Below are 19,920 nucleotides of genomic sequence, written 5' to 3'. Positions count from 1 at the left end.
AATTAAAAAAAAATCAAAACCAATAAGCAATAGATCTCATGTGAGACAGGCATGGTGATACAAATCTATAACTCTAGCATTTAGAAGGCTAAGGCAGGAGGATTGCTGTGGGTTTGAGGCTGGCCTGGGCTACACAGTAAATTGCTTCAGCTACTGACATCCTGTTTTTAAAAGAGCTCAAACCAATATATATATATATATATATATATATATATATATATATATATATCTGAATGATTCTATTTATATGACTCAACTACAGTATGCAATGTACTTGCAGAAAGGACCACTTCGTTTTCAAAGCACGGGGTGGGTGAATATGCACTGGGAACTGAGTTCAGATCACATATGTGCAATTATCTACCATTATAGTCCTATCTTTTTTTTTTTAATTTGAAACAATATCTTACAAAATTGCCTAAGCTGGCCTCCAGCTTTGATGAACTCCTCCTGTCTCAGTCTTCCAAATGCTGGGGTTCCAGGTATGAGATATCTCACACCTAGCTTTGTTGTTTTCTCTGTGGAGTTTCTGTCCTCCCTTTCACTGGCATACTAGGTACAGAGGACAAAGGTGGGGTCAGGAGAAATAAACACATTCTTTTGACTCCTTCTTTCTAGCCAAGTGTAATCTCCAGACTTGGGGAAGAGAGGCAGAAAGACCAGGAGCTCCAGGTCATCTTTGGCTACATAGTGGTTCTACACCAGCCTGACCACATGAGACTATCTCAAAATAACAATACAGACAAACAAACAATAACAAAAAAACAGTACAACTAACCTCTAAGGAAATTTAAAGTATGCAGCAGGGGCATAAGATAATCCTTACTGTGGGAATACATTTACAGCACCATTTTTTCCAAGTAACTCTGTAGCTATTTCCATTTATATAAAACAACCTCTGAGCATAAAATAATTTTAATGCCTATATAAAGCCTGTTTGTGTTCGCTAGGACTACAGAGATCAAAAATTCCTGTGGCTGAATGGATGGCTCAGCAGTTAAGAGAGCTGACTTCTCATTCAGAGGACCTAGGTTCAGTTCCCAGTACCCGCACTGCAGCTCACAATTTCCTATAACTCAAATTTCAGGGGATCTGATGCGCTCTTCTGGCCTCCATGGGCATCAGGCATGCACAAGATACACATTCATACCTGCAGAAAACACTCACACACAAGTAAGTCTTTTTAATTAAAGGTGTTGGAAAGGGAGGAGGCCCTGATCTTGCCTTAGGAAAAGGATCTCCAACTAAAGTGAAGGGCATTCTGGAAAGTTCTCTGTTCTAAAGGAACAGCTTAAAGACAAAGTTCTGCAGTTCTGTGTGTATGTACACTAATTTTTCTATACCAAGTCATGGGATAAATAACTATTACTTGACTTTCACAGGAATTATGACACAGGCAAAGGCAGGTATTAAGTTTTTTATTCAAGCCTTACATTTGTGTTATATAGAACCCTGTAGTGAGAGTTAGAGAACATGCATGTTAGTTGATTCTATCATTCGTTTATTTGTGTTATTATTTTTAACAAACCATTTTACCTTTGGTACCCTTTTTATTAATGTTTAAAACAGGCTGTCCTGGACCTGACTCTATAGACCAGGCTGGCTATGAACTTATAGAGCTCCACCTGCCTCTGCCTCCTAAGAAATGGGATTAAGGGCATGCACCACCATTGCCCAGCCAAAAATGCTTTTTAAACAAGTTTAGTTACTGTATTTATGCGTATGTGTATGAGTCCATGTTCTCAAGTGTGTGTGTGTTTATGCTGCACGTATGCAGGTGCCCAGAGGTCAGATGAGGATCTTAGATCCCTTGGAGCTGGAGTTACAGGTTGTGAGCCATCTAAAGTGGATGGTTGCCACACCCACTCCAGTGACAGGCCCAAAAGCTTGGATGCAGTTCTGAGACAAAGAGTTTCATGGAAATTTAGTCTCCTGGATCCTTGGTATCTGGTAGCATGAATGCTCCAAACTTGTCCTTGTGTCAGTCGGTGAACAGATCTGTGTGCTTTCAGTATTATTTTATTATAAGTGCCTCCAAGGAATGATTTGACATATCGCTAAGTTAGATTGACCTCCACCAGTGTTCCAATATCCTAGGAAATCATTGAGTCGACCTCGAGTTTTAAATTTAGAAAGAATGCTACTCATTCAGACAAAATGCCTCCAGTATAGATAGTGAAAGAAATCAGGCATTACAATTTACTGAAAAAGAGCTAGAAATCTCAGGGCTAGTTCTACAAAGTAAACTTAGACTAACAGCCGAGTCACTTCCATGTGCAGGAATTTACAATGGCCTTAGAAAAAGGAAGGTTGTGGTCTAAGAAGGAACTAGAGTAAAATACTTAGAATAAAAGCTGAGTCACTCCCATATATAGAAATTTACAATGGTCTAGGTAAAAGGTGGAATAACTATGCCCTTGCCCCTGGCTTCTAAGAATAAACTGACCTTAGGTGGGGCTGTTTTTCATTCCAGTTGTAAACACTGATTTTTATCCCAGTTGTAAACACTGCATGGTTCCTGTTCACTTTTATGTATGCATGTCTGTTTTGTGTAAAGAGTCATTTTGCATCAGGTAACCTCATGTACCTTGGGTGACCTTAATGTATCACTTAACTTCCTTGTTTTCTTCTGTAATATAAATCTGATGCTCACTTTGAGAAATTACACTCAGATTCAACACTAACTCTGGTGTTCGTGTCTGTTTGTCACCCCACCAACATTCTCCCACGGGTTGAGGGACCAACTGAGTCCAGTCTGAGGCAGATGCTGAGAACAACACTCTAGTCCTCTCCAAGAGCAGCAAACACTCTAAACTTCTTAGACCTCTCTTTACTGCTTCCCCTTGTTTTTTTGTTTTTTTGTTTTTTTGAGACAGGGTTTCATTCTACAGTGCAGACTAGCCTTGAATTCAAGGCAATTCTCCTCCTTCCTCGGCCTCCCAATAACATAAGATTATAGGTATGAAACACCATGCCCAGTTGACAACAGTTTTTATGTATGCTTACTACTTTCTAAATTGTAAAAGCCCTAAACAAATTTGCAGTCAAATATGTGTGTGTGTATGCATGCATATAAGTTATACCCGCATGTTTTTTTTTTTAATTTTCCATTTTTCCTCCAATTTTTTATTAGGTATTTACTTCATTTACATTTCAAATGCTATCCCAAAAGTCCCCTATACCCTCCCGCCCCCGCTCCCCTATCCACCCACTCCCACTTCTTGGCCCTGGTGTTTCCCCTGTACTGGGGCATATAAAGTTTGCAAGACCAAGGGGCTTCTCTTCCCAATGATGGCCAACTAGGCCATCTTCTGCTACATATGCAGCTAGAGACACGAGCTCTGGGGGTACTGATTAGTTCATATTGTTGTTGCACCTATAGGGTTGCAGACCCCTTCAGCTCCTTGGGTACTTTCTCTAGCTCCTNCATTGGGGGCCCTGTTGTTCCATCCAATAGCTGACTGTGATCATCCACTTCTGTGTTTGCCAGGCACTGGCTTAGCCTCACATGAGACAGCCATATCTGGGTCCTTTCAACAAAATCTTGCTGGCTTATGCAATAGTGTCTGCATTTGGTGGCTGATTATGGGATGGACCCCTGCCCGCATGCTTTTTAACATTAGCCAAGTTTAACAAATATTTGTATCCTAATCAAAAACCTAGTCAACAAACAGTTCAAGATTCCATAGAGTAAAAGATAAGCAAAGCCCAGGCTGATTTCTAAGAATTCACATTTCTAAGAATTCCTGATAGAGGACATAATATTACAGATAAACAATTACAAAAAAAAAGAAACAAAAATGAAATCATCCAATTTCATAATAGAGACTAAAATCTAATGTTCCTGGAGTCTAGCAAAGCCCCCACACCTGAGGGGAAGGTGTGAGAGAGGAGCAGCAACTGGCCTTGATTGTCAAGAGCTCATCTCAGCACAATAGAATATGGAGGCTGTACTGGCTATTTTTGTGTCAACTTGACACAGCTGGAGTTATCACAGAGAAAGGAGCTTCAGTTGAGGAAATGCCTCCATGAGATCCAACTGTAAGGCATTTTCTCAATTAGTGATCAAGGGGGAAAGGCCCCTTGTGGGTGGGACCATCCCTGGGCTGGTAGTCTTGGGTTCTATAAGAGAGCAGGCTGAGCAAGCCAGAGGAGGCAAGCCAGTAAAGAACATCCCTCCATGGCTTCTGCATCAGCTTCTGCTTTCTGACCTGTTTGAGTTCCAGTCCTGACTTCCCTTGGTGATGAACAGCAGCATGGAAGTGTAAGCTGAATAAACCCTTTCCTCCCCAACTTGCTTCTTGGTCATGATGTTTGTGCAGCAATAGAAACCCTGACTAAGACAGAGGCTTATTACATCTCCACCTTACAACTGGCTCTGCCTCAATAATTAAACTAGTGTTTAATGAGTGCACCTGTCTTCCTCCAAGTTGAAACTAAAGATACTCTAATAAATCCTTTCAGCTCTAAAATGATCTGATTCCACCAGTCCAGTGTGGGTATGTACACAAATTGAAAGGATTTAAGAATAATAAGCCAGAACTATTTAAAAGAGGTGTTCTTAGTCTAGAGAGAGTACTGGCTACTCTCCCAGAAGATCCAAAAGCCACACAGTGGCTCACAGAGGTCTCAACTCCAGCCAAGGGGATCTGACATCCTCTTCTGGCCTTTCTAGGTACTGAACATATCCACACAGTCATACATGTAGGCAAAGCCCACATATAAAATAAAAATTAGAAATAAACAAAAGTGGTGTGTTCTCCATTGGCCACTCTTCTTAGAATGAAAGGTCTGAGAATACGACTTCCCTCTACGTAGAATGAGCTCCAGCCCAGGCCAAGCGGGACTGGAATGAAGCACACGATACAGGAGGGGCAAGAAGTCAGGCATTCAGCTCAGCAGAGATGCCGCTTAGACCAGCAAGCAAGCAAACAGTACACAGGAAGTGACAACGGTTATATACTTGTATTTCTAAAAAAAAAATCTAGAATTAAACCAAAGCCAGATATTAAATCTTACTCTTCCATAAAATGAAGTTGCTGTCTTGTTTTTTGTCTTGGTAAAACATCTTTTAAAGCCTATTTATGGCCTGAAGAGATGGCTCAACAGTTAAGAGCACTGTCAGCTCTTGTAGAAGACCTGGCTTGGGTACCTGGCACTGCATGGCAGTTCACAACCATCTGTAACTCCAGTTCTAGGGGATCTGGTATCCTCTCTGTCCTTGGCATTGCACACATATGGTACATAGACATACATATGAGCAAAACACTGGTATATGTAAAATGAAAAGGAATAAATCTTAGAGCACACATGTACGTCTCTTTGCAAAGTAGAAATCACTTTGCAATCACTACACTTCTAGACTCTCAGACAGGAGGATTTGAATCTAAGACAAATCTAGGTTACACAGTTAATACCCCGACTTAGAAAACCCAAATTACAATTAAAAAAAAAAAAAAAGCAAAAGCTGAGGGAACAGCATGATTGTAGAATACTTGTCTACTATGGGAGGGCCCTGGTCTAATTTCCAGCAGTGAAAAAGAATAAAAATTTTAAAAATTGAACCTATTTGCACAAAGATAAAAAATGTATTTACTATTCAATTAGTTCAATGACTCCACAAATAGATACTATGAAGCCATCTAGCTCACTAAATACTTATTAAACTGCTTCACAGTATCAGTTACTATGAAATAGGTGCTCCCTGACCTAACATAACCCTGGAGTCAGGACAGAAGGAAGAGGGCCACTTACCCATCAATGATGTTTTCAGGCGGGTGCTTTTCATCACTCGATGTGGCCAGAATCACTTCTGTCCCTTCAGTGACTGAGCAGAGATCCACCTTCCTCATTGCAAAATGTTTAGCCTGCAATTTTTATAAACATACAGTAATAAAAAGGCAAACTCTTGATTCTCAACAGAAGGCAAAGCAAGGCTGTTGCCTAGCACACAGTTTAACAACCAAGCCATTCACAATGTGGGAGGGACTTGCACTTTTGTTTCCGCAAACTTCTGCTCTCTCCCTGGGATGACCTATAAAGTATGATCATTTCCATTGCTATGTTCCATGAAATGTCTTTGACTACTTGAACTGACATCATTATTCTACTTCTAAAATTAAAACCCTCAGTAATTAGATAAAGATAGTTAACAAGCTATGGTGACATAAATTATGGATGACTTTTACTGTTTATAGCTGTATTTTTTTTTTAAGTTTGGAGGCTAAAAACAGGTATTTTGTATCTATACACTTATCAATCCAAGTATCAACAATATTTACTTTTAGGGTTTTTGTTTTTCAGTCTGAGTCACTCTGTAGCCCAAGATGGTCTAAAAACCACTGCTAGCCTAGGATGGCCTAGAGCTTACAGTTATCTTCTGGCCTCTTCAGGCATAAGCAGACACACCTGGCTGCATTTTAGGGGTTGTAGCAAACACAAGATCTCTCCTATTCAGGATCTTCTTGGTCTACTCCCGGGGGGCTGGAGTCTCAGGTCTGCCCACCATCCCAGGCTCATTTACATCTGACACTCTGCTTTTAGTTGCTTTTCTGAGATGAGTTTTGCTTTCTTAGCCATGCTGTCCTCAGAACTCCCAGCCTCATGTGATCCCCCTCCATTAGTCTCTCCAACAGCTAAAATTACAGGGATCTGTAACAGCAGCAGTCATCATTTTCTGGATAGAAACATGAGATAAGGAAAGTGATAACCTTACTTAAAAATTCTTGGATTTCTAAGTTCAAGGCCAGCCTGGTCTACAGAGCAAGTTCCAGGACAGCCAGGGCTACACAGAGAAACCCTGTCTTAAAAAAAAAAAAAATTCTGAACTATGGGTTGGAGAGATGACTCAGTGGTTAAGAGGTCCTAAGTTCAATTCCCAGCAACCTCATGGTGGCTCACAACCATTTGTAGTAGGGATCCAATGCCCTCTTCTAGTGTGTCTGAGACAGCTACAGTATACTTATATACATAAAATAAATAATTCTTTTTTGTTTGTTTTCGAGACAGGGTTCCTCTGTACAACTCCAGCTGTCCTGGAACTCGCCCTGCTAAACCAAGCTGGTCTTGAACTCAGAAATCAGCCTGCCTCTGCCTCCCAAGTGCTGAGATTAAAGGCGTGTGCCACCACTGCCTAGCCAAAATAAATAATTCTTTAAAAACAATTCTGAACTAGTCACCTGGTCATCTCTGCTTAAGGAATCTTATTGAGCTCCAGTATAGAGGCTATTAGAAGGTAAAGCAGAGAAAAGAGTTTCTCAGATCTTATCCTCTGCTTTACATACCTGTTCTGATGCAGATAGATGCACAGTAACCAGGTGGGGTGTGTGTGTGCATGTGCATGTGTGTGTGTGCGTGTGTGTGTGCATGTGTGCGGTGTGCGTGTGTGCATGTGTGTGTGTGTGTGTGTGTGTGTGTGTATACCTCCCTTGAGACAGGGTTGCTTATTGGTACCTTCCAACACTGAGCTGACTAGCACATGCCATCTGGCTTTTTTACATGGGTTCCAGGGACCAGAGTTCAGTTCCTAGCACCTACACTGGGCAACTCACAACTACACACACACACACAAAATCTTAGAAATAGTCTACATACAAATTCTATTTTATGTGTCTTTATCAATGTCTTCTCCCAATCTATGCTTGATCTTTTCGTTTTTAACTTTGTTTTTGAACCAGGTTCTTGCTATTATCTCAAACTCTACTTCTCCCACCTCAACCTCCTGACTGCTAGCATTATCGATATGTCCCACCAGGCTTGGTAATTCTCCCACCTCAACCTCCTGACTGCTAGCATTATCGATATGTCCCACCAGGCTTGGTTTGGACTTTATTTGGTTTTGATGCAAGAGTTGCCTACTGAACTATAACACACACATAAAAAAGGGACCAGACCACAAGCAATGTATTCAATAAAACTTTACAAGTCAAACCCATTAAGGTAAAGAAACATTAGAACTTGTGAAAAGTCTTCCTCATCCCTTCCCAATTATTACCTTTTCTTCCTCCCCACAAGGAGCAGTGGTTCTCTTTTTAACACTGTGGGTGGAGTCTGCCTAAGTTTCAAGTACATGGAATCACAATTCAGGCGTAACTGTATCTGGCCTCTTTCCCTCGCTGTGTTTGTGAGATCTATCATGTCGTATGTACGTTAAGTACAGTTAGGTGCAGCTGCAGCACAGCCCCCATGCGTGTCACCTGAGATGAGATCACAGAAACAAGCCCCTGTGAAGCCCCACAGGAAGCTGCTGCTAGCTGCAAAGCAAAGGAAGGCTTCTTTGGTCTTGTGTATAGAAGGGACAGACAGAACAAAGGGGAAACTAAGCTTACTGCTTAATTATTTGAAATAAGAAGTAAATTAAACGTATTTACAACTGCAACATGGTCTAAAGAAGCAGAACCGATTTGTCCCTTATGCCATCCCCTAAACAAAGGGAGAAAATGTGAAAGATCTGAACTCTCTAGGGTAAAAAATGACCTGTTTACTCTACCTTCTGTTGAAGACACTGAATCAAGCAAGGTTAGAAGCAGGTCAGCAGATGACTTGGGTCCTGGTGGTACCCATGCACTTGTTTATATCAGAAGATACAAAGATTCCTATATAGAAATAATTTAGAAAGAACACAGACAAAATGGGAGAACAGAAAGTGAGTTTTACAAGAGAAATGAAAACTCAAAAGAACAACACAGAAATTCAGAATTGAATTGAAAACTACAGTTATGTAAAGTTTTTTAAAAAAAAGTTAGTTAGGCTAGACATCAGATAGAATTTAGCACTAATCAAAGATCAGTGGAGTAGCAAGATGGCTCAGGCAGGAAGGGCGCTTCCAGCCATGCCTAATGTGAGTTCAATCCCCAGAACACATACATGTATATGGTACACAGACATGCAGGCAAAAATGGGTATTCACATAAAATAAAAATAAATTATCTTAAAAAATAAATAAGTGAACAGAGCATAAGACCTATAAAATAATATCAATCAGTCTGAAATGTGCACAATCAGAATTGACATCTAGGAGAGAGAAACTGAATAGTACAGAAGAAAAATATGAAGAAAAATGATTAACATTTTCCCCAAATCTAAAATATACATTTACAACTGCAAATAACACTGAAATTTAAATTGAACAAACACATAGAAGATCCTTCTTAGGCACCATTAGTCTGTGGCTGAAGAAAAAAAAAAAAAGGCAAAGCAGTCAGAGCAAGAACCACAGTAACATATCTCTGCAAACACTGATCCTCCAGGGTGCACTTTACTCATGGAGGTGGGGTGCCCAATATGCACAATGGCTGGGGTTAGATCCCAGGACTGCAAAACCAGACAAGGACAGGCAAAGAGAAACACCAGGATGTTAAGGATTCATGTCATAATATTAGGATTGTACAGTAACCAATAAAGATAAAACCAATAAATAAAGACAGAAGGCTTCTTTGGTTCAAATGGTGGGAGTTTGGACTCTACTATAACTATAGTGGAAGGTGGTGGGCCCTTTAAGAGATGAAACCTATTGGGAGGTGAATAGGTCACAACGCAGCCCTCTTAAAGTGACTACTAACATGGGTCTCAGAGAGTAGGCTGCATTTATAGGAGTGGATTCATTTCCCTCCTCTCCTGCTTCCTTTCACCTCTGGCCTTGTTTTTGGTTTTGGTTTTTCGAGACAGGGTTTCTCTGTGTAGCCCGGGCTGTCCTGGAACTCACTCTGTAGACCAGGCTGGCCTTGAACTCAGAAATCTGACTGCCTCTGCCTCCCAAATGCTGGGATTAAAGGCGTGCACCACCACCGCCCAGCTCCACCTCTGGCCTTGTGACCTCTCTTTTCCCCTACATGCTACCTATCACCTATGAGACCCTTACCCACACCAAGCAGATGTTAGCAAGCTCTTGGCTCTCGAGAACAGTGTGTTAAACAAACCTACTTTCTTTACAAGTCACCCAGCTTCAAGTATTTTATTACAGAAACACAAACAGACTAGGAGGAAAGCCAACAGGGGAGAAAAAAATGCAATACCAGAAAAACATTTGACTACTAAAAGAGCAGGAACACAGATTTAAACATAAATACAGTATCCTTATTAGACTGGACTTGAAAATCAACCAAATAATATTTTTGAGACTCACTCTCTTTTTATAAAGACACAGACTGAAAGCAAATGATAGAATACAATACACTTTGTTTTTCTTCTTTCTTTCTTCCTAAATAGGGTCTTTTTATTTAGCCTAAGCTGGCTTTGAACTTGTGCAAGTGTACACACATACACACACACACACACACACACAGAGAGAGAGAGAGAGAGAGAGAGAGAGAGAAAGAAAGAAAGAGGTTTTTTGATCCATACCTGGTTGAGAGAGAGAGAGAGAGAGAGAGAGAGAGAGAGAGAGAAAGAGGTTTTTTGATCCATACCTGGTTAAGTGTTTATAGGGCCTGGTTTTTTGTTTGTTTATTTGTTTTTTAAGACAAGTTGTCACCATGTTTATAATGCTGGCCTCAAACCTGTGATTCTTCTGCCTCAGCCTCCCCAGCGCTAGCATCACAGGTATGTACCTGTGTGCCATCCAGCCCAGCTCTAGAGCCATTTTTTTAAATTCCAAAATTTGTAGTTCTTGAATCATTTTTATAATTTAAATAATTTTTAATAATTGTATTTATTATTATTTTTGAGTATGTATTATGATGTTTCTGTAGGTGTGAATTTTGTGGTGACTGGGAAACTTTGAGGACAACTCTGAAGAGTCAGTCAGTTCTCGTCTTCCACCTTGGGTTCTGGGGACCAAACTCAAACGGCCCAGGCTTGTATACCAGACACTTTCCCAGCTGAGCATCTTGTAGGCCTTAGGTTAATTATGACAATTTTTATTTCATTTCTTTTTGGTTTTTTATATTAACAAAAAAGTTCACTCTCCATTATACTTCAAAACAGTATCAAGAGTACTGAAAGCTGTAGTTATACTGTGAGAGACATGTTCTAACATTTCTGTGCATATTTTTCTTGACTAATCTAACTACAACCTTTATACTACTGAACAGAGAACTGATATTGGATAAATATTGCTAATTCTTAAAGATGAGGAAAATGGGGCTGAAGAGATGTCTCAGTGGTTAAGAGCACCAACTGTTCTTCCAGAAGTCTTGAGTTCAATTCCCAACAACCACATGGTGGCTCACAACCATCTGTAATGGGATCTGATGCCCTCTTCTGGTGTGTCTGAAGACAGTGATAGTGTACTCATATACATAAAATAAATAAATTTAAAAAAAAAAAGAAAAGAAAAAGCCGGGCGTGGTGGCACATGCCTTTAATCCCAGCAGAGGCAGGAGGATTTCTGAGTTCGAGGCCAGCCTGGTCTACAGAGTGAGTTCCAGGACATCCAGGGCTAGACAGAGAAACCCTGTCTCAAAAAAAAGAAAAAAAAAAAAAGGGAAAACAAATGAGGAAAATGGAACTCTTAGTTTATTACAATTTGAAAATATGGACACAAGCTAAAATTGAAGGTAATAACAACATTAACTATCAAATTATAGCAAAGTAACTTTCTTTTCTTTCTCCTTGGAGTTCCTACCAATTAGGAACATGTTTGTTTCTGAAAACTTTAACAAATAATTTCAAGATAACACTTTGGGCCTGGAAAATATAGGCTGAATAACAGACAATACTTCAACAATTACTTATAGCTCTTTGAATAGCTACACTCAGAGAATGATTATTAGCAAAACAAAATGAACATGTACTATTCGGCACTTCTTAAAATTTGAATTTATTTTTATAGTGCTAAGAACTAAACCCAGGGCTTTCAGAATGCTAGGCACATGATCTACTGTTGAGTTATAATCTCATCCAAAACTTATGTGGCTTGGCATAGTGGTACAGATCTGTAATCAAAGCATGTAGGAGACTAAAAGCAAGATTATCACAAGTGGGCAGGGAGCCTGGGCTACATAGTAAACTCTAGGCCATCCTCAGCTACAGAATAAGATCCTATTGCCAAAGGAAGCGGGGAACAGAATTAAGTAAAGGTATTTGAAATAACATCATTGTTAAATATGGGCATAAGAAGTGTGTTTATCAATTCTGTAGACATGACAAAGCTGAGGTGTCAGTTTATATGCTAAATAATAGAACTGGCCCTCAAAAGAAATGCTGGAGGGACAGGGGCGTATAGTACAGTTGTATAGCATGTGCTTAGCATGTTCATGACCCTGGGTTCAATGAAGGAGAGGGGGAGAGGCGGAAAGAAAGGGAGAGAAAGAGAACAAGATAGAACAGTTTCATCGGTACAAGGTTATATCCATCAATTTACATATTGTCTATGGCTGCCTTTGTGTGGTGGAACTGAGTAGCTGTCACAGACTCTAAAGCCTAAAATATTATTTGGCCTTTTATGACCCTTGATCTAGATGTATTAAAATTTAACTTGTTTAGTCCATGACAAAATCAACATAAGACAAGACTGGCCCAAAGGTAAAATTTAAAAGTGTTATTTTAGATTTACTAAAAGTTAGGCTGAGGGTGTAGCCAATGGGAAAGTGACACTGGGCAGGCATGGGCCCCAGGCCTGATATCCAACAGCTAACAAATTTAAGAAGTTAAAGAGAAGCCGGGCGTGGTGGCACACGCCTTTAATCCCAGCACTCTAGAGAGGCAGAGGCTCTGAGTTCAAGGCCAGCCTGGTCTACAGCTCGAGTTCCAGGACAGCCAGGGCTACACAGAGAAACCCTGTCTCGAAAAACCAAAAAAAAAAAAAAAAAAAAAAAAAAAAAAAAAAAAAAAGAAAGAAAAGAAATTAAAGAGGTAGTACACTCCATCAATAAGGGGTCCATGTGTACTTAGGGCCCAGGCACTTATAATGCTGATACGGCAAGTGCTAACAATGTGATTCACATCCAGTGTTCAGTTCAGAACTTCTCAAAGACATTATTAAGCTCCATACTGTTTGGGGAATCCAGTGTTCAGTTCAGAACTTCTCAAAGACATTATTAAGCTCCATACTGTTTGGGGAAGATTTAAAAAAAAAAAAAAAAACTCAGAAGCATGCTCCTCCAAATGAATAAATGTAATAAACAAACATTTTCTAAAACTTCCATTGCCCCCACCACTGGTTATGCATATACTAAAGATGTACATCCTCTGCAAAAGGATGTCAAATTTGTGGTGTTTTTATATTTTCTAATTCTACTTTTACTATGGGAATTGGTGTGAATGTCTCAAAACAGGTAAATACAGGATGTATATCTCATGTGGATAAATAATGTATAAGGGAGAATAATACATTTTCAAAAGACTTACGAGTCATATACTGTGTAGGTCAAAGCTGGAGGATTAGAAGTGAGTTTAAGGTTTTCCTGGGCTACAATAGACCTGCTCTCAAAAAACCAAAATAAATAAAAGAGTTACCATCTAGAGAAATGTTCTCATATATATGTATATAGTAGATGAATAAGATACAGTGTGTTCTCTTCAAATTTTCAGGTCTTTTTTAACCTCATTCTTAAATCTAAGATGTCTAAGGAAAGAGCAAACAAGCACTTTAATACACAATGAATATACCTGAACTACCAATATCTGTTCTTTAAAACCAGGGGCAGAGATTCGGCTTTCATTAAGGTTTTGTTGCAGCTAATGAGAAAGAGGCAAACCAATCCCAAGAAACCCATAAAACCACCCAGCAGACATGTTTCCACACAGCTTCAAGATGGAGGTTTGAGAGGCAGTGCTTGATCTAAGCGAGCATGAATACCCTCAGGGACTCTCTACCAAAGTGGTAGTAGGCTCTAAGGACATCATCCATCCTTCTGTGTTTTACAGACAGGGATGGTGGATTCCCTATCCTTTCCCAGGGCCATTGATTTTCTCTTTACATATACAGTGTAGCCCTTTCTGGTACTTCTTTCAGAAAACCTCTGGGTCACGTCCTGGGTTGATTTTCTCCTTGACCAGCACCTTTGGGTCTGGGTTCTCTTACATCTGCCTGCAGCAAATCCTTTCCTACACCATCCACTGGTAGCTCTGGTGTAAATTTAAAACCGGTCATTCTTTTTCTCCCATAATGGCAGCCGGGACACAGTCCTCTCACCTCCAAGACTCAAATAATTTCAAATAATGTAAATGCACCCACATTGACTTTAAATATTATTCCTGTTTGAGGTTGGACCGTGCTGATAATGTGTTACGTTTGGCATATTAACTGTCATTTGTAATTGTTCTTCCTTTTGAGGGTCAAAGCATCATTTCAGGGCACTAAAAGTTCTTGGGGAGGGGACCTAGAGAGAGGCCAGGCCCTAGTCACTCTGTTCTCTCCCAGCGACATCGCTGCTCCTCCCGCGGTCACCCGCCGCGCGTCTCCTCACAACGGGTTCCTTCCCGCCCGCAACCCTCCGCCGGCCTCGCCACCGGGCTCCCACCTCTTCGGTGCCCGCCCACAGTGCTGCACGGACGCGCTCGCCTGGGCCTTGGGTAGCTCCGGGACCCGATCCGCTCGCGATCCCCGCCCGTCACGCCCCGCCCGGCCCCGGCCCCGCCCCGCTTCAGCCTCAGAGGAGTTCCCAGGCGCGCGCCCTGCGCAGCTCCGCCCCGCCCTCTCCTGGCACGGGCTCCGCCTAGAAGCGCCACCTCGCTTGCGCGTCTTTCCTCAGGACTACCCTTACCCGGCTCTGCGTTGCCTCGGCGGGGTGGGGGTGGGGGTGGGGGGGGGGGGGAGGGCACTCCAAGAGATCTCGGGGGACACGCCCTCGCGCGGGCACGCACACGCACGGCCCAGCCCCGCCCCTTTCACCCTTCCTGCGACCGCCCGGCTTTCTCAGCTCGGCTGTCCCATCCCACTCCCGGCCCCGCCCCGCCACATGCCCCGCCCACCCCAGATCAGACCACGCCCCCCATGCCGGCCCCGCGCACGCGCGCCTACCCAGCCAAGTTCTCCCCCCCCTCCCCGCTGGTACCTCAGTCCCGCGGCGCCAGGTCGCCCCCAGCCCCTCCCTCTTGCCACCCTCTGTGTGTGTCCCACCCTCACGGGCTTTGTGGCCTAGGTGCCGAGCCGCTTCCCGGTCAGCCGCTCAGTGGAGGAAGGAGCCGCCAGTGAGGTGCAGCCGCTCGCTGCCCCGGGCAGGGGCACAGGTAGGTGGCGGCCGCGGGCCGGGCCGCTCGCCGAGCCTCGGGCAGCGCGTGGGTGCGGGGGCGGAGTGTGAGGGGCTGGGGGAGGGGAAAGGCCCTAGGGACGAGGTAGAGCTCGCGGTGGGAGAGGTGGGAGGATGAAGATGTAGGGGTGCCTGAGGTGGGTTTAAGGGTGGGGTCCGCGGCGTCCGGGGTTAGACTGAGGGTGTGTGAGAATTTAGGGTTCTGGGCGGGAGAAGGAACGGATTTAGCTTAGGTGGACTTGGGGAGAAGCTTGGGTGGGAGTGCCGGGAAAGGGGGAAAGAAAAGAGGTTGAGTGCACGAAGGGAAGGAGCTAGGGTTGGAATAGGGGGAGGGGTGGGGCGGGGGGGGCAGGGAAGAAACTAGTTGAGGCCGTGGATTGGGAAGTTGGAGATAGTGAGGTGTGAAGAAAGGGGAATCTGAAGGTTGAGGACGCAAAACTGGGAAAGAGATGGGGAGACTAGGGTGCTAAGAGGAACCTCGATGGTGAGAGGAAGACTCGTGAGGAGGGAGAGAAGGATGGGGGCTGGAGACGGGTCGCTAGAAGACAGGTGGAGGCGGGGTTGAGTCTGGACGACCAGGGCCGAATTTTGAGGGGCACGGGAGAGTCTGGGATGTGAGGAAGATGGGTAGAAGATCTGGGAGTGAATGGGGAAGGTTAGAATTTGGGGAGTGGGGGACTGAATTTTTTTCTGTTGAAAAGCTAAAGAGTGGGTAAAACTATCAAGGTGTGGGAGAGATTAGCTTGCTCTGGGACAAAGTATGGGCCCAGATAGGACATGAGTTTCCGCAGTTTGGGGGAGAAGGCAGGTAGGGAAGTGGCAAGTTACAGGGAAAAAAGAAGTAGTGGGAAATTGAATAATGGCGGTGACACAGAACAATGAAGATGGATTGTTAAGTTGGTTAGAGATACTTTGGAACTACTTTCTCTTCGGATTTCTTTCTGTGTTAAGAAAAAGTCTTTAAAAACCACTACATTTTCAAATGAGCCAAAGGTGTCTGCAGTCTTGAGATGAAGGTCGTGGGTTGACAGATGTTTTCCTGGTGTGTGGATATGGCGGATTTCTGCCCTGGCAGAGTGAAGGGGGGAGCGCTTCATCCTTAAGTGAGCCCTGGTTCTGTTTCCACCCACTCTTCCTCAGATGACCACTGTTTTTTACTATAGTCCCTGCCCTCTTAACTCCCAGTTTGAGCATTGTGAGTTCCAGAGACATCAAATGGCCGGTGAAGTTAATTTTGAGTGTTTTAAGAATATTTTTAAGGCTGGTGTTGTATTTTTATTCTTGAGATACAAGTGGGAAGATCTTGTGCTTTGGAGTTACACAGCCCTGTGATTGAATTCAGGCTCTCTCACTTAGGAGTTGTGAGCCTTAAGTTCCTTCATTTCTCTGAGGCTCTTCATCCATAAAGTGGCAATACTGACCTCATAGGATCAGTGATTGCATGACATCATTTTATGTTGTACCTTACAGTGCTTGTTAGCTTGTAGGTATATAATAAATGGTAGCTTTCAGTCACATCTGGAATCATTATCGTTGATCATTATTTTGGCCTACTTATTATTCTTAGAAGACTGATCTATTAAGATTAGGTGTTCTTTCTGATCGTTGGTTTTTTTTTTTTTTTTTTTTTCCTGAACCATAGGCTCAGCGCACAGTTTTAGCACTATTACCCTGATGCCTCTCTCCTCTTTCCTCTCCCCTATCTGGAATATTTTTATGCTTTTTGCTTGGAAGCTGGATTCAGGGTTTTAAAACTTATGTTTGGTTGTCAATTATTTTATCCTTCTCTAATTTAAAGATGATTTTTACAGGACTGAATTTTTAATGTACCAAGGTTATATTTCATTTATTTGAAGAAATGATATGCTTTGTGCCAACTTTAGCTTCACTAATGTAATGTGAATGCACTGCTGTACATTTTTAATGCTTTGTAATGCTTAGGTAGATCACAGAGCTGTTTCTCTGTAGTGGGCTAGAACACCGCCAGTCAGCCAGTCACTCTGTTAATCTGACCCATAGCTGCAAGAGATCTACACTGAACATTGTTATTCTTGCAGATACCTGTTATCTTAACTTTCCAGTTTAAATGAACACTCCCACCTCCACGCCCCCAGGCAAGAAAAGGCTCTTGTCTTTTAAGGGGCCAGTTTGTATAGGCCCTCATGAATAATAGTGAGGGGCAAGCAATATCCAGGAGAGAAGCTTTACCCTTTATGGTTCTTAAAGTTGAAAGTTCAGACATTCATTTAATCCTTAGATCATTTTATAGTACATCACAAACTTCAAGAAGTACTTTATTGGAAGAATGCAGGATGGTTTTTGTTTGTTTGTTTGTTTTTTGTTTTTGTTTTTGTTTTTTTTTTGAGACAGGGTTTCTCTGTNTAGCCCTGGCTGTCCTGGAACTCACTTTGTAGACCAGGCTGGCCTCGAACTCAGAAATCCGCCTGCCTCTGCCTCCTGAGTGCTGAGATTAAAGGCGTGCGCCACCACGTCCGGCAGGATGTTTTAAAAAAAAAATTAAAAAAGGTTACCATGCATGATTCCCTAAATTAAGAGTAGTTCTTCAAATAACTGAAGAAAGCAAAGCCTTGGATTATTGCCTGGACAAATGATGTAGATATACTCTTCAGTAAATACTGAATTTTTACATCATTTAAAAAGAGAATACTGTTTGATGAGTAGTCTGGAGATATGATTTAGTCCTCACTGTGCCCCTTTTTTTGAAGGGTAAAGTTGCCAGGAGGGGCAGAGTAAGGGATTAGCATCCAGACTCTGGTCCCACGCTACTGTGCCCTCTGCTGGATGGAATCATACTTCTAGTTTTCATGTGACGCTGTCATCCATTCATTCCGTTTTACTCCATAGTTTGTGGGACGTTAGAGATGAGGATTAAGAGCAGTGCAGATATGTAAAACCTTGGTTTTCGTCTTTCTGTCCTCCTCCTTGTCAGTATTATGGTGTGTTGGTCCATTAAGATACATTATATTCATAGGATTTGCCCTTCTGCTGTTACAGTTAGATCATTAGGCTAGGTGTAATGGCTTATGACTGTAATCCCAGTATGTGGAAAGCCATGGTAGAAGGATCTCTCTGAGTTTGAAGCCAGCCTGGACTACATACTAAATTTCTGGCCACTCTAAAATGGTGATAATGATATTTTTTTCCTTCATTTACCCACTTGATCATTTTTTGTCTAGCAAATAATTTGTTTTTATGCCATACGTAGTATTTACTTTCTGATACCTACGTAGAGTAGGCTCTGACGTTCTAGTTTTTGTTTCTGTTTTGAGACAGGGTTTCTCTGTGTAGCCCTGGCTGTCCTGGAACTCACTCTGTAGATCAGGCTGGCCTCGAACTCAGAAATCCNCCTGCCTCTGCCTCTGCCTCTCAAGTGCTGAGATTAAAGGCGTGCGCCACCACTGCCTGGCTTGAGGTTTTAGTCTTTTTTTTTTTTTTTTTGGTTTTTCGAGACAGGGTTTCTCTGTGTAGCCCTGGCTGTCCTGGAGCTCACTTTGTAGACCAGGCTGGCCTCGAACTCAGAAATCCGCCTGCCTCTGCCTCCCGAGTGCTGGGATTAAAGGCGTGTGCCACCACACCCGGCTGAGGTTTTAGTCTTAAGATCAAAGAGCATTTTCTTTTTCTCCAGGTTAGGATTAAGGTCTGTGAGGTCGAAGGGGCTAAATGCTTGCCCTGCTGAAAGAAGCTCTTATAGCAAGTGGGGAGGGCATCTTTTCAGCAGCAGCCCTTGAATGCTGGCAAGAATATGAAGTGTAAGAACTGGCACTATGACAAGACTTTTTTTTTTTTTTTTAAACTGGTTTTTACTTTAGTTGTTTTGTCCTCCCTCCCCCACCCCCCACATAGTACCAGTAGCAATATAGCCCCATCATCTGCTCTGCTTCTACCACCTGCAGAAGGGGCTGACAAGTGGGGGAGGAGCCTGCAGCTGTTGCCGGGAAGAGGAGCTGGCTCCTAGCAACAATATCAGCAGGCCCTTCAACGAAGCACTAAATCTACCCCTTTGAGATCTCATTCAGTTCAGCATATATCTGTTGAGTGCTTACTCAGTACTAAGCACCATGTTCGGCCTGAGAAAGAAAAAACTCACAGCTTTGGGTACAGTAACAACTGAACATAGTACACATTGCTAAGTGTTGTGTAAAAGGAAACAGTGGGTGCTTTGGGAAAACCAGACAGGCATGGACTGGTACTGGGGTTGGAGAAGTTTCCCAGGAGAATGCTGAGTGATGGTTGTGCTGAATGTTAATGATGAACAGGAAATAGCTGGGTCAGGCAGAACAACCAAAAGCAGTAAACTAAGCTAATTCCAGTGGGTCAAGTGAGTGGCAGTTTACCCATGTAGCATTGGGAGGGTCACAGAATAGAACATAGTCGATGAGCTGGAAAGGGTGAGGCTCCAGGGCTAGGCTGGTCCCTCCTTTCTGATGTGCTTTATATACATAATTATTCTCAGGAGAAAAATGAGCAGTAGTGGTTCCCACAAATAGGATCATTGCTTGATCTTCAGAGACTCAGCATTTTTGTCACTGACTTAATTGTTTGCTGACACTTGTAAGTGGCTTCAGGCCACATTGTAGGTATTGATGTAGAATCTGACTCGATATACCTCCAAAAGTCAACCAGAGTCTTTGAGGGATAGTTTCAGAGTTTTAGAAATACTGCTAGGAGCCAGGCGTGGTGGGGCATGCCTTTAATTCCAGCACTTGGGAGGCAGAGGCAGACAAAGTTTGAGGCCTGCCTGGTGTACAGATGAGTTCCAGGACAGCCA

The 19,920-nt window shown here is 42.6% G+C and overlaps 2 protein-coding genes across 13 annotated transcripts in view; one reads left to right on the top strand and one right to left on the bottom strand.

Moving 5' to 3' along the window:
* Hspb11 (heat shock protein family B (small) member 11) overlaps positions 1 to 15,091 on the bottom strand; it is a 27,088-nt gene extending 11,997 nt beyond the window's left edge. Inside the window, exons 1-4 of one of the 10 annotated variants that reach the window (XM_029476631.1) lie at positions 15,008 to 15,079; positions 13,288 to 13,359; positions 8,489 to 8,594; positions 5,755 to 5,867 (exon numbers count right to left, since the gene is read on the bottom strand). In XM_029476631.1, the coding sequence (XP_029332491.1) occupies positions 5,755 to 5,852 (98 nt within the window). In that variant the 5' untranslated portion in view covers positions 5,853 to 5,867; positions 8,489 to 8,594; positions 13,288 to 13,359; positions 15,008 to 15,079. Of the gene's footprint in view, positions 1 to 5,754; positions 5,868 to 8,488; positions 8,595 to 13,287; positions 13,360 to 14,402; positions 14,489 to 14,645; positions 14,662 to 15,001 lie in introns of those variants that run through there. The other 9 variants (XM_021161450.2, XM_021161451.2, XM_029476632.1 and 6 more) reach the window with 9 other exon arrangements.
* Lrrc42 (leucine rich repeat containing 42) overlaps positions 14,862 to 19,920 on the top strand; it is a 23,257-nt gene continuing 18,198 nt past the window's right edge. Inside the window, exon 1 of one of the 3 annotated variants that reach the window (XM_021159797.1) lies at positions 14,862 to 15,111. The gene's annotated coding sequence lies outside the window, so the exon portion shown is untranslated. Of the gene's footprint in view, positions 15,112 to 15,196; positions 15,269 to 19,920 lie in introns of those variants that run through there. The other 2 variants (XM_021159799.1, XM_021159798.2) reach the window with 2 other exon arrangements.

The sequence above is a fragment of the Mus caroli genome, chromosome 4 (genome assembly GCF_900094665.2).
Source record: "Mus caroli chromosome 4, CAROLI_EIJ_v1.1, whole genome shotgun sequence".
Lineage (NCBI taxonomy): Eukaryota > Metazoa > Chordata > Mammalia > Rodentia > Muridae > Mus > Mus caroli.
This window is presented reverse-complemented; position numbering and strand designations above follow the sequence as displayed.